Source organism: Plectropomus leopardus, chromosome 5 (genome assembly GCF_008729295.1).
Source record: "Plectropomus leopardus isolate mb chromosome 5, YSFRI_Pleo_2.0, whole genome shotgun sequence".
Classification (NCBI taxonomy): Eukaryota; Metazoa; Chordata; class Actinopteri; order Perciformes; family Serranidae; genus Plectropomus; species Plectropomus leopardus.
The window spans coordinates 12,851,450-12,863,995 of NC_056467.1; the positions used below are offsets into that span (position 1 = coordinate 12,851,450).

The following is a 12,546-nucleotide window of genomic DNA, read 5'->3' on the forward strand; positions in this document are numbered from 1 at the left end:
TTAACCATACAAGAGCCACATTTTTATCATACAAACTCCTCATATTTCAGGCACTAAAACTGCCAATCTGACACAATCACATTTAACGTCAACCACAGTATCGTGAAATTAGTAAATTAGTGAATAAAGTTTTCACACACGTAGACCTGTTGTTTTCCCCAGAGACTTGGGTGTACTGCCATGACTGAAAATGAATAGGCCCATTTTAGATTTCCAGGTGAGATAATGGAGGACGACAGGATCTGTGCTGCATACATTCACCACTCCTGGATCATGTTTATGAACCACCAGAGATATGATTTTCTGTGGGTGTTTTTAAAATAAATTAATATATATATGTATTTCCTAGGTCAAATAGGAGTGGCCTGTTTGTTTGATTGAGTTTGTTGACCTTTGGAGACATTGGGGACATTTATGGAAATAAGTCCAGGGCTTTCTTGTCCTCTCACTGCTGAAGTCTGATGTGTTTCTTAAAAAACGTATTGGATTATTGTCAATCAACAAAAGTGAGCCAGACACTGAAGTTGCTCTGACGTGACGGCCTGGTCACCTTCTTTATGTTAAGAGACTCCACCCTGCTGGTCCATAAAACTGAACTGTTCCAGTTTCCACACCTTTAAGGTGATTGGAAAATCACTCCGGCTTTCTCTGTGTTTGGCAGTTTCTCCTGTGAGTGGGTGTTTCCTAGCTTTGCGTCAGTGTAGGTGATATGGGATTATGCCAGATAGCAATCTGTTAGTACATGAGGGCTGCGAGTTGAGTGCGTGGGTGGCTTTTTGCATGGTGGCAGTACCTCATGTCCTGTGTTTATGCTGGAAATTGTCCATGTTGCACACACATAAAGGCTGTTCAGCCTCATGAAATCAGTGCAGGTGATCTGTTCACTTCTTCCGAGAAACGTCTCTGTGCCCGTGCACCATGAATACAGATCAAGCACGTTATTGACAAGCCTACTGTATGTAGCTGCAGCTTTTGAAGCACTGCAGCTCAACTCGGCATTTCATCATTTTGTGTTTTGCTCCACCTGTTGGCTTTTTGGGAGATGTGCATGCAGCAGAGACGTTAACATACTCTCTTAAACAAAGTTAACACATTTGTTAATCTTGGCTGGAAGTTATCCAGTCCACCAGAATTATTAGAACAGCAGCAAAAATAACTAGCAAATAGTAAATACAGCTATATATATTTTATACTATGTGTACAGTAGGCATTAGCTTTATTAAGTCGTTTTTGGGACCCTCCTTACGAGGAGTTTGAGCTGCTTCCTTCTTCGTGATGCTTCAGTGAAACAGCAGCAGCAGTAGAACATCCTTTATGTGTATTGGTGTCCTTATTAGAGCTGCAACAATTTGCCCATTAATTGATAAAATAAAAAATAAATGGCCAACTATTTTTATTATTGGTCGTTGTAGTATTTTTTAAAGCAAAAGCATTAAACATTTGCTGGTTTCAGCCTCATAAATGTGGGAAATTGCTACTTTTTTTTCATAATTTATAATAATAAATGAAGAGCATTTGGGTTTGGAACTGTTGGTTAGACAAAAGAAGCAATTTAAAGATGTCACTTTGGGCTTTGGGAAACTTTGATGAGCAATTTTCACTTTTTTTTATTTTTACATTTAGTAGAATAAATGATTATCAATTAATCATGACGGTAATCTGCAAAATAATTGATAATGAAAATAATTATTAGTTGCAGTCCTAATCTCTAATAGTCTCTTGAAGTATACACTAATGCTTAATGTATATGAGGGATTTAAACACATTATTCAAGAATCTGTCATTTGGTTTTATGTTCTGTTTACCATCACAGAGCTTTTCCAGATCGACTTTTAACATGTTTACTTAACGAGTACGGAAACTCCTTGTAATGTCTTTCCAAGGGCAGGATTATCCTGCTTAGAAAACAAGAAGATATAAGCCTTAGTGTTTACATAAAGTCTGTCTTTTTATAATGTATATTATGACCTGCTGCTCCATAAGGGGCTTATGTATTACTGTGGTGTTGAGCAGCTGTATCCAGAAACATGTTCAGATATTGTTTTTTGGGGTGCAGAAAGGCAGATGTATGCACAATACATCCTGTATTTTCACATGGTTTTCCACTGAACAAAATTTTAACTGATGGAGATTTTATGTTGTTTGTTTGTTTCATTTTGGGAACTTAAATCCAATGTGCAAGTACTCTCAATGTTTTCCTTTTAGCTGTCCATAATATTGGTACATTAGTTTGTGATGTGTTGAGCAGGTGGTTTCAGGATCAGCTGTCCCATCAGCCCCTTTCTTCTGACTGTGTTGTTGAACTTAAAAATATTTTAAGAAATGTTTCGTATGTGTTAGGTTGACTTACTTTCATATCATGTTGGTTAACAGTGACATAGGAAATCACTAGTTTTTGCACACGTCACAGCACAGTAACACAAGGTCTGTCTTCCTGTTGTCTAACAGGTATCTCCTCCAGCCTAAAGGGAACGGCAGCAAGTCCAAGTCTGATGATTTGGGATCCTTGCGTTTGAAGCTGACCTACATAGAAGACACGGTGCTGCCATCTGCCTGCTACACACCACTCTGCAACCTGCTGCTCAAATCCCCTGATGTGAAGGTAAGACGGTAGCTTCAGCTTCTTCTGTGGCTCAACACCCCACTTTCTAAAATGTATTGAAATATTATCATGGAATGGATCAGTTGCATTTCGTTTTCTTCTCTCAGTGTTGTCAGTAAAATTCACCCTTCAACTTCGTCTCTCTGCCTCTTTCAGCCCATCTCGGCGTCAGCAGCACACATCTTGGGGGACATCTGCAGAGAGCGATACGAGGCGGTTCTGCCCACGGTTCGACTGCTGCTCCACCATAATCGCTTTGTGCCTTTTGTCTCTGCGGTGGCAGCACTGGAGCTGGACAACACTCAGTGAGTACTCACACATGCACACCTGCAGTACAGTACAGTATAGTACAGGTACACAGTGGCATGTAGATACTTGGATACATACATACAGATAATGTCATGGCCCACACTGTTACCTCTCTTAGACTGAAAGCATTAGTTTCTTTTTTTACTTACCTGTTATTTTTGTGACTGACATCATTCCTTGGGGTTATGATGATGATTTAACCAAAGTTTAATTTGAAAGAGGAAGCAGCTCTGAAATATACCAGACGTTTGAAGGCAGAATAAGGATTATTTTCATATTAATTTTATTTTTACTTTGACAAACTTGTAAAACTGTTTAACAGTGTTTAACTGTGTCAGGACGGTGCTTAAAATTTGATTTCCAGATGCTAAAATTGAAGAGGGGAAAGACAGCAATAGCTACAAAAAAGACCTAAAAGCTCTTTTTTAGTTTGTTTTTTTTTTGTCTTTTTAATGGTCAAACTTTCAGATGCTCTATCAAGGATAAATCCAAAACTAATACAAAAATATAATAAAAAAAACTTGTGAAATAATCTTTTATCAACAAAATGAGGTCAATGCTGATATTTCTGCATCTATACAGGGAGGCTAATACTATATTCCGCGGCAACTCACTGGCAGCACGCTGCATTGATGACATGATGAAGATTGTGGGGAAGAATTACCTGGCGGTTACCCTGAAGCCTGTAATAGATGAGGTATGAGTAACAAGGACACACACACACACACACACACACACACACACACACACACACACGCAGGCACACAGTGTAGATGCCAGAACTAGTATGAGTCACTGAGGTCAGTGTGGAAAACTACACTTGGAACAGCTGCTTTTCCACTAAAAAGCAGATGTACTGTAATTGGTGGTTTTGGACCTCTGACAGGGCACTGCATTGACCGCTTCTTTTTAAAAACTCTGTCCAATAGTTTCTTCTTAATCACTCCCATTAATGAGGATTTAAATTGTGTTTTTTTGTTTATTTGTGGGTTTTTGATACCAACATTTGCAAAAGTTGCCATATTTTATTTTGTCTTTTTTATTCTCATCATCTTTAGATTTTGTATTTTAATATTACCATTTATTAAATGGCTCGTTGAATACTAATTTTAGTTCCTTGACATGTCTGAAAAAAATGCTGTACTCCCAGTCAATTATCTTCTGTTGTCATCATTTCAGGCAAATAGAAATAAATCCACACAACACAAAATTTAAGTCACTTACTCATTAAAAGGTCGGGCCTGACTTTAATTTTTTTTGTCCTTTTTAATCTTTGATAGATTTGTGAATCCAACAAGACATGTGAGATTGACCCTGTTAAGCTAAAGGAAGGTGACAACGTGGAGGTCAACAAGGTAAATGCACTTGTTTTGTTTTGGTGTAGTGAAGTAGTAAATGTATGCACAAATCGACAATATATCAAAAAGCTAAATTTCTTACCACCTCTTAACTTCCTATTGCATCATCTGTATCGTCAGGGATTTCAGTGGCCTTTTACCTTCAACGTATGAATATTCCTGTCTTAATCAAATATGTGACAACTGGCACTAATGTTTTTGTTACGTGTGCAGGAAAACCTTCAGGGTTACGTCCAGAAAGTCTTTTCCTCCATCACACAGTCCAGTTCCAGCTGTCCCCCACTAATGTGTGACGTCTTCAGGTCGCTGCGACACTTGGCCTGCAAACGTTTTCCAGGTAAACTCTGAAGTCTTTAGTGTATTTTTTTAGCCACTTTTTCCAGATAAAATATCATTAAAAAATAAAAAAAAAACAACTATCTAGACCCACTGAGGGCACATGGATTGGGGTATCAGTGTTAATGTGTGTGCACACGTTTCTTTTGTTGCTGAAATTGTGATTAAATTATTGAATTTAAATGATTAAATAATTGAATTATTTTTCTGATGTTTTCATTGCATTCTGTGTTGTAGTATTTACTTCATTTGGAAGCACTTAGACTTCCACAATATCTATCCCATTGAAAACTTATAGTATTTGCTCAGGTTTTCTGTCCCTCAAAATAATATATATATTTTTTAAAACAAGGAAAGATAATATTCATCCTGTTGAAAAGTTATAGTATTTGCTCAGATTTTCTATCAATCAAAATAAAAAAATATATTTATTTAAAAAAAAACAAAAAAAAAACAAAGACAGTATGTTTAGAGAAATGAACACAGATCTAATGCTGGTGCTTTTACTATTCAGCTCAATATCAGTATATTGATTTACTAATGAAATATAAACAAGACTGGGTAAAATTAAAAAGAAATCTTTGTGGTTACGATGAAAATGTGACACTTGCATCAATAAAAAGGCGTCATCAATTCTGGATTCACTACCTACAGTATAATACACAATAATGCATTTTTTCCCCTTTGTGCACTCTTGTCCTGTGTGAGGTGACGCCCCCTCCGTCTACAAGATAGAAAAAATACAGAACAAAAAGAAAATGAGGTTGTTGCTACCATGTTCTCTCTCTTTCCAGCTGACCCGCATGTTCAGTACTCAGCTGTCAGCAGCTTTGTGTTCCTGCGGTTCTTCGCTGTCGCTGTTCTCTCTCCACACTCCTTCCAGCTCCGTTCGCACCACCCTGTAAGTGCACAACATTTTTAATAAACATACTGGAGAGCAGCTTTATATATGGCCTTTACAGTATATTGTTCTCCTTGTACATTTTTCTTTAATTCTAGGACCCTGAGATTTCCCGCACACTCACACTCATCTCAAAAACAATCCAGACACTGGGCAGCTGGGGTAGTTTGTCAAAAAAACTGGTAAGATGAATTAAGATGAGGAATCCTATTTAACGTCTTATTTATGTTTGTATATTCATGTAATTACTTTAAAATCCAATAAAGTGTGTGTGTTAAAATACTCTAACGTACAGTGCACCAATTGCACTGTTTTAATATGTGTCAGTGATTTTTTTCCTTTATCTCTTTTAGTCTAGTTTTAAAGAAACCTACATGTACGACTTCTTCAAATCATTCCAAGAAGACAAGTGTATCGAAAAAGTTAAAAAGGTATTTTGTTCATATACTCAATGGTCCATAACAAATGCTAGCGTTTATGTTTATTTCTCATTTCAAAATGATTAAAGCTGAAATCTTTGTCAATTCTGTTTTCCAGTTTCTCGATGAGATCTCCTCAAACGTCAGCAAGGAGTCCAGCGGGCTCGAGGACGCAGTGGTTCTCAAAGAGGGGTGAGTGAGCCTGGACAGGATCAATAGGAAGGAGACCTGAAAATAAAGAGAAAAGACTTTTTGGGAAAAAAAGTGCAAAGAAGCAGTCACTGACGTCGGTGACGGTCAAGTAGAATTTAGCAGCAGACTCAAAACGTCCATGAAATAAATAATAAATATTATTTTTCGGTACGATTTGTGTGAAATCAGAATCATTTTTTAATCAGTTGGACAGTTTAATCCAAATCAAAGGAACAAGTGTTTACCTCCAGTAAAACATGGGTTAGTGTTTGAACCTCAGTCTTGTGTGTGTCCTTTATAGGGAAGTACAGAAACGTGCGCAGGGCAGAAAACGCCTCGGGAAGAAAAACTTTAAAAAGAGATGGCTCAGAGTGACCAACAGGGAGCTCTCCTACCACAAACATAAAGGTGAGACCTGTTTCTGTCATCTCAAACAAACACAATCCAGAGCGTGGACCATAATCTCAATCTGAGTTTGTAATCTCATATTACACAGTGCGACAGCTGAACTGACACGGAGCGTGCAGGTGTGTTAAGTTTAGGCCAATCCTCACCAATGTAGTCCAAGGAGGGAGACGAGGGATCAGCTGTTGGGGTTGAATCAGGAGAATGCTTCACTTTTAGAGATATTAATAATATTAGATTACGTGGTTCAAAATCAGAGCGGATTTTAGTCAAATAGCAGGCGACTGCCATTAAATGACAACCAGGGCTGATGAGCTGTGGCACTGTGCCATATTGAATACAAATACATCCATTATGAGAACACGTTTAATATGTAGTTTGTTATTTACCAGATAAACTACAAGACTTTTCTAGACTGTTATTTTTCACGATGAGTGTTTTTGGATGATTTGTGATATATAATTGTAGCTTTTGATGTGTTGTATTTAGTATGGTGTACTTTTGAACGTTCGTTGAGTTGTATTCGGTATATTTTTTTAATAATATTGGTTTCTTTTCATGGAGAATTGTTCTGTCCCCCATGTGGGACAGTTAGAGAGGGCCTGTCAGCTCTCCTCTGATTGCCTCAGCCTGAGAGTGCATTGTCTCTCACAATCACCTGAGAGATGAAAGTGCTTGTGTCTTTATATTGCCTGCTCTGCTTTGTGGTGATGATTTTAAAATGCCTCACAAAGATCTCTGTTAGATTGTTGCGAAATTTACTTTATTTACTAAACCTTGCTTGTTCGTATCATTAAATGACAACCGTGGTTGATGAGTTGTAGCATTGCGCCATATTGTATGGCAAAATACATCCATTGTGAAAATACAAATATGTAGTTTGATATTAACCAGATAAACTACAAGACCTTAACTACTGAAAAATCACCTGAGATCTGGATGTAGTTAAACGGCCACCCTAACTACTGCAAATATGAGTTAAACAAGTAACTGAATCCCAAACGCTGCGTAATATAAGATCAAACTATCAGAAGATGGCTGCACGCAGGGCTCTCTATCACGGTGCTATTATTAACACTACCAGAAGATGGCACCAAAGTAAAAACCTTTTTTATTCTTGCACACAGTGGAACTGCCGATGTTTTGGTTGGATTTGTTTTCCAAAAGTTGAGATGTAACAATGTTATGTTGTACAAAGTTAAATAATTCACAGGGTACACTTGTGATTAAAGAGCCCAGTATGAAATATCTAATTCCTCATTGTCACATATGATATCACACAGTTTTAGGGCTTTTTAAAGTAAATGTCATCTTCTCAAGGGAGAGGGTGTGCTGCAGCGCGATTTATTAAAAATACAGAGTGTGATGATAAATTAGAGTAATTGTCTGTCACTTTGAGCATCCAGATGTTTCAGGCTGAACTTGTGTTACTATTTGACTGCTTAAAACAAACATGTTTTAGAAAAGGTAGAGGATTAATATTAACAACTGAAATCAGTTTGTGCAATGAAGAACAGCTTTTATGCTCCGTGGAGATATTTGTCATCAACAGAAGTTGGATATTTGATTGGTGCATCACATTCTGACTTCTCCATCAAGAATAAATTGTCAGAATTTTGTATTGAGAGTTGCGTATTTGTATTTGTCTGTATTTGAAAGCTGCATACAAACCTCTGGAGTTGATGTTGTTTTCATGTTTCCATCAGACCTCTTAGAGACACTGCAGCTAGAAGAGCAAACAGCTAGCACTAAGTTTACAGGTCATAGTTTTTTAGCGAAAACAATATCCACGTCATATTCACAAAAATGTGTTGGAATCTTTTTGATGGCACCATTTCTGTTGTTTTGGATGGCAGCAAACGCCGCTGTCTGGACGTTTAGACAGCAACTGGCGCCAAATGCAGTGCTTATTTTATTTTTTTTTTTTGGGATACTAACCCGACATTTAGTCTGAGAACTCAATAAATTTGATAGTTTGAAACATATTGCCATCTTAAACATTTATCATTGGAGGCAATTAGCAGATGCTGATTTCAACAGAAGAAAACAGCTTTTATTACCGTCAGGAATGAGAGATTTGTTTTTTCAAAAGTTGCCAAAGAATAAATTGTGTGGAGCACTTTGGCTCACACTGTCAGACGGCTTATCGAAAGGTGTGGAAGACACAGAGCTTTCATTCATGTCTTCTTATATTTGCTACTTTTACAAGGAGCACACAGTTTAACAAACTAAAAACCTAAAACATTGATTGTTGATACCTCTGACCATCACTGTTTGTTACTCTTGATATAACATATGTATGACATATTTGACAGAGTGACTGTTTTGTAGGGAAAGAGGCCCTCTGCATCATCAACGTCAAAAATATCCAGGCGGTGGAGAAACTGGATGAAAGTGCCTTTAATCGCAAAAATGTAAGTAAACTCCCATCAGACACACAGCCATCACTTTATAAAGTATGGCCTCTTTGTAATGGTAACTTTTCAAAATGTTGAAATTTTGATTTTAGGTACAATTCACCACCACTAACTCTGACTACCATTAGAGGAGATGGAGGTGATAATGAAGTAGCTTCCCTGGGATCAATGTGCCGATTTATCGATATAGTCAACAGCTCATGTATTTCCTTAGAAAACAGAACTTTTTCAATACTCATGGTAAAATTTTACTAATTTCCAAATCTTGTGTTTTCATAGAATTAGAGTGTGTATGTGGAGGCAGCTGCAACATTAAACATATATATATATATTTTTTTTTAAATGCATGTATCTCTTTGTGTCACTCTGTGTCCCCTCTGTAAAATCTGAAGTTTTTATGGGTCTGTGCAACTCAGGCAGAGCTCCTCTTTTTTTCCTCAGCAGCAGTTTGTGAGTTGTCGGTATATGATTGACCTGTCAGTACCATCAGAGCTGATCACGTCAATCGGTGGATAAGAGGAGCAGCTGTTGCGAGTGAATGCAAACTTTTAGATTTTCAGAATAAACGGTTCAATTTCACTTTCACTGTGCCTGATGCTCTGAAATAAACCAGGACAGATTGTAAAGACCTGTGAAAAGATCATACCGGTGCAGCAGTGTGATTTGCACCACCTGCACCTGATCAGGCTGAAAGTGCAGGCAAACAAGGTCTGCCTTGTAACAACCTTTGGTCCGCTGTCATCGTGAGCATAGACAGACCTTTTGTTAGTCTTTTAGGAATTTGAAAGTGTCGTGGAAATAACCTGGGAAATGATGAGTGGTAACTCTGTCTTTCTGTCTTTCGTCAGATGTTTCAGGTGGTCCACTCTGAGAAGCCTCTGTATGTGCAAGCAGGAAACTGTGTAGAGGCCAGTGAGTGGTTGGAGGTCCTGGGTCAGGTCAGCCGCTGCAACGAGGGGCGCCTTTCCACCTTCCATCCATCAAACTACACCAGTGGAGCCTGGCAGTGCTGCAAAAGCCAGAGCAACAACGCAGCGGGCTGTAAGCCCTGCACAGCGTGAGTCTTTGCCCACATCACTACCACCATGACAACAAATACGTCATCTAGAAAGTATTTAATATTCTTACTGCTGTTTTGTGGGACATGTGTTGCAGATCACAATAAAGACTTAATTAAAAGTGCACACCGCTGTTTTGAAACGCTGCCACTGGTGGTTAATTTCACTAACCATCTTGATAAAACTCCAAAAAACAGAGCTGTAACAAAAAAACAGTCACATCGAGTACAAAGAGTAGAATTGAGACCCAGCTGATATAAATTCTCTAAAATGGCAGGTGGGCTGTTCAACAGTAGCTGGCAAAAGCTTGTGTTGATCAACACACAAGCAACACTCTTAACATAGCGCTGAAGAAACGTAGGTTTAAGTTTGAAGCTTTCAACAAATTATCTTTGTAAGCAGATTTACATGAACACAGCATCCATCTCCTCTAGCTGTTTGATGGCACTTAATATTCACGTTCTTCCCAAATCTAAATAGAAACATTTCTATGTTCACATGTTCACTTTTACTTTTTGTTTTCCCTCTTGTGTATTTTTTGTTAATCCTTTAATTGATGGAGCTTACAGAAAACGTCCAGGGCTCAGCTGGATTTCTGTTTTTCTTCTAAACTCCGCTCTTCTTACTCTTTTGTTGTCTCCTGTTTCAGCACCGTGCTGGCCAACCTGCAGCTGGACATCGACTGTGACCGGGAAACAGAGAGGATTTTCTCCCTCCTCTCCTCAAACGATACCAAGCTCCAGAACATGGAGGGTCAGTATGTGTTCATGAGACACTGAGTTTATCACAGTGAGCAGGATTTGACGATCACACTTGTTGTCAGATGTCATTAAAAAAAAAAAAAAGTTTTAGTTTCTCAGATAACTGTTGGATTCTTGAGTATTGCACCGTCGTTTGAGGTCATGACCTGCAGTAATGTTTTATGTATGTGTCTGTTAACGTCACTGTGATGTGAGATAGAGCGGAGGTACTGGTTTTTATTGCTTTGTCTTGACTTTAGTATGTTGGAACAGCAATTAACTGTGACTGCTGACTTTCAGTTTTAGGGGTGTTAGCTATTTTTCCCGGTTTCCAAAAAGACCAGAGTTCAGACTCTGTTTAAAAGCGGCTACAATTTAAACACTGTTAATCTGAGGTGCACACTTCTATAAAAATGAAGGGACAACAAATATTATTTCCAGTGCGGTGAAACAACACACCAGTCGGCCAGTAGTCTGTGTCGTAGGTGAGCGTCCATCATCTTAGTTTTTTGCGGTTTGGCCTGCATCGTTGGCATAAGGTAGACCTGTCAGTTTTTTAGCATGTCTAATCGATTGACGGAGCCTGGCGGTGAGCTAAATCACCCTTGTTTGGCATTTACTCAGCTCAGAGCATAAGACGAGAAACGGACGTAAGGAATGTAAATGAGATTTTATTTTTTTTAGCCACTGAGCTCTTAAGTCGACACAGTTCATATTTGCTCATGCTGTCAGTCTTTCGGTATCAAGGATTCAAGCGTTCGGTGTCATTCGAGCCACGTAATACATGATAACAACGAAATAAAAAACTCAGGTCTCATAAAATAGTAACATTATAATAAATAAAAACACTGTGATAGCAAATAAATAAACAGATCAAGTTAGCTGTGAAGTATGTAAATATTAAAATCCTAAAATCTTTTTAAATGATGAATACAGACTACTGCTGCCGGCTGGTATGGAGAGTTATTTCCTCTCACGCAGACATTAGGCAGTAGTTGCTTGTTGGCTGTGGTCTTCAGTTCAGCTACTTTTTGGTGGAGACACAGGAAGTTATGTGACGCAACGGTCGGCCTTTTGTGGCCACCCGTTCACTGATGTCAGGTTGGTGTGTCTGTGTCTGAGTTTTACGTCTTCGCTGTATAATAGTGTTTCCTCATTGCAGATGCATGTGCCAGCATGGCGGTGTACCAGGGCCCTCAGCGAGAGCAGGAGGAGTACTCCAAGTTCACCATTCAGGAACCCAAAGAGACGTTTCAGACTCTCAAACAGCTCCGAAACATCATGGAGGAACTTCAGAGGCAGCACAACATCAGGAGTGACACCACAGCGCAGTACGGGAGCCTGTAAGTCTGGACCGCTGAAACCACGTGTTGTGTTTGTACTGTAATTCATATCTAACGTGTGTTTGCGTCTATGATTTGATCTAAAATTTTATTCGAGTATTTTCACCTCATGTGTTTAGGACTTTTTAATGTGTAAATTTTAGTGCTGGGCCGTTAACGGCGTTAACGCGGGATTCTTATCGCGCGATAACTATTCACTAAGTTGGGTCTATACAGTGAGCGAGGCACCAATTTCACTGTAGCGCGGATGTATACCTGGTTGAATTACGCGGAGGGGGCGTGAACAAGGCGGAAGCTGGTCTGCCTGTGTGACTGGAGTGATTGGCTCAAGCCGTGTCACAAAGCTGCTGACTGTTAATGGTCTTCTTCATGACCTCTAATGTAGGCCCACAGTTCAGTTAGGGTCATGTTATCAGAGGCTGCGCCCTCTGCTGTTCATTCCAGTTAGCAGGAAAAAGCTTTTTCC

General features: G+C 38.8%; 1 protein-coding gene across 1 annotated transcript in view; it reads left to right on the forward strand.

The window, feature by feature from the left end:
* The window catches only part of rasa2 (RAS p21 protein activator 2), a 33,171-nt gene that overhangs the window by 19,284 nt on the left and 1,341 nt on the right, over positions 1-12,546 (forward strand). The window contains exons 10-23 of the mRNA XM_042486996.1: positions 2,449-2,602; positions 2,759-2,907; positions 3,494-3,608; positions 4,192-4,266; positions 4,483-4,606; positions 5,400-5,506; positions 5,605-5,688; positions 5,860-5,937; positions 6,044-6,117; positions 6,419-6,525; positions 8,854-8,936; positions 9,788-9,996; positions 10,647-10,750; positions 11,900-12,080. Of these exons, the coding sequence (XP_042342930.1) occupies positions 2,449-2,602; positions 2,759-2,907; positions 3,494-3,608; positions 4,192-4,266; positions 4,483-4,606; positions 5,400-5,506; positions 5,605-5,688; positions 5,860-5,937; positions 6,044-6,117; positions 6,419-6,525; positions 8,854-8,936; positions 9,788-9,996; positions 10,647-10,750; positions 11,900-12,080 (1,644 nt within the window). The remainder of the gene's footprint in view (positions 1-2,448; positions 2,603-2,758; positions 2,908-3,493; positions 3,609-4,191; positions 4,267-4,482; positions 4,607-5,399; positions 5,507-5,604; positions 5,689-5,859; positions 5,938-6,043; positions 6,118-6,418; positions 6,526-8,853; positions 8,937-9,787; positions 9,997-10,646; positions 10,751-11,899; positions 12,081-12,546) is intronic.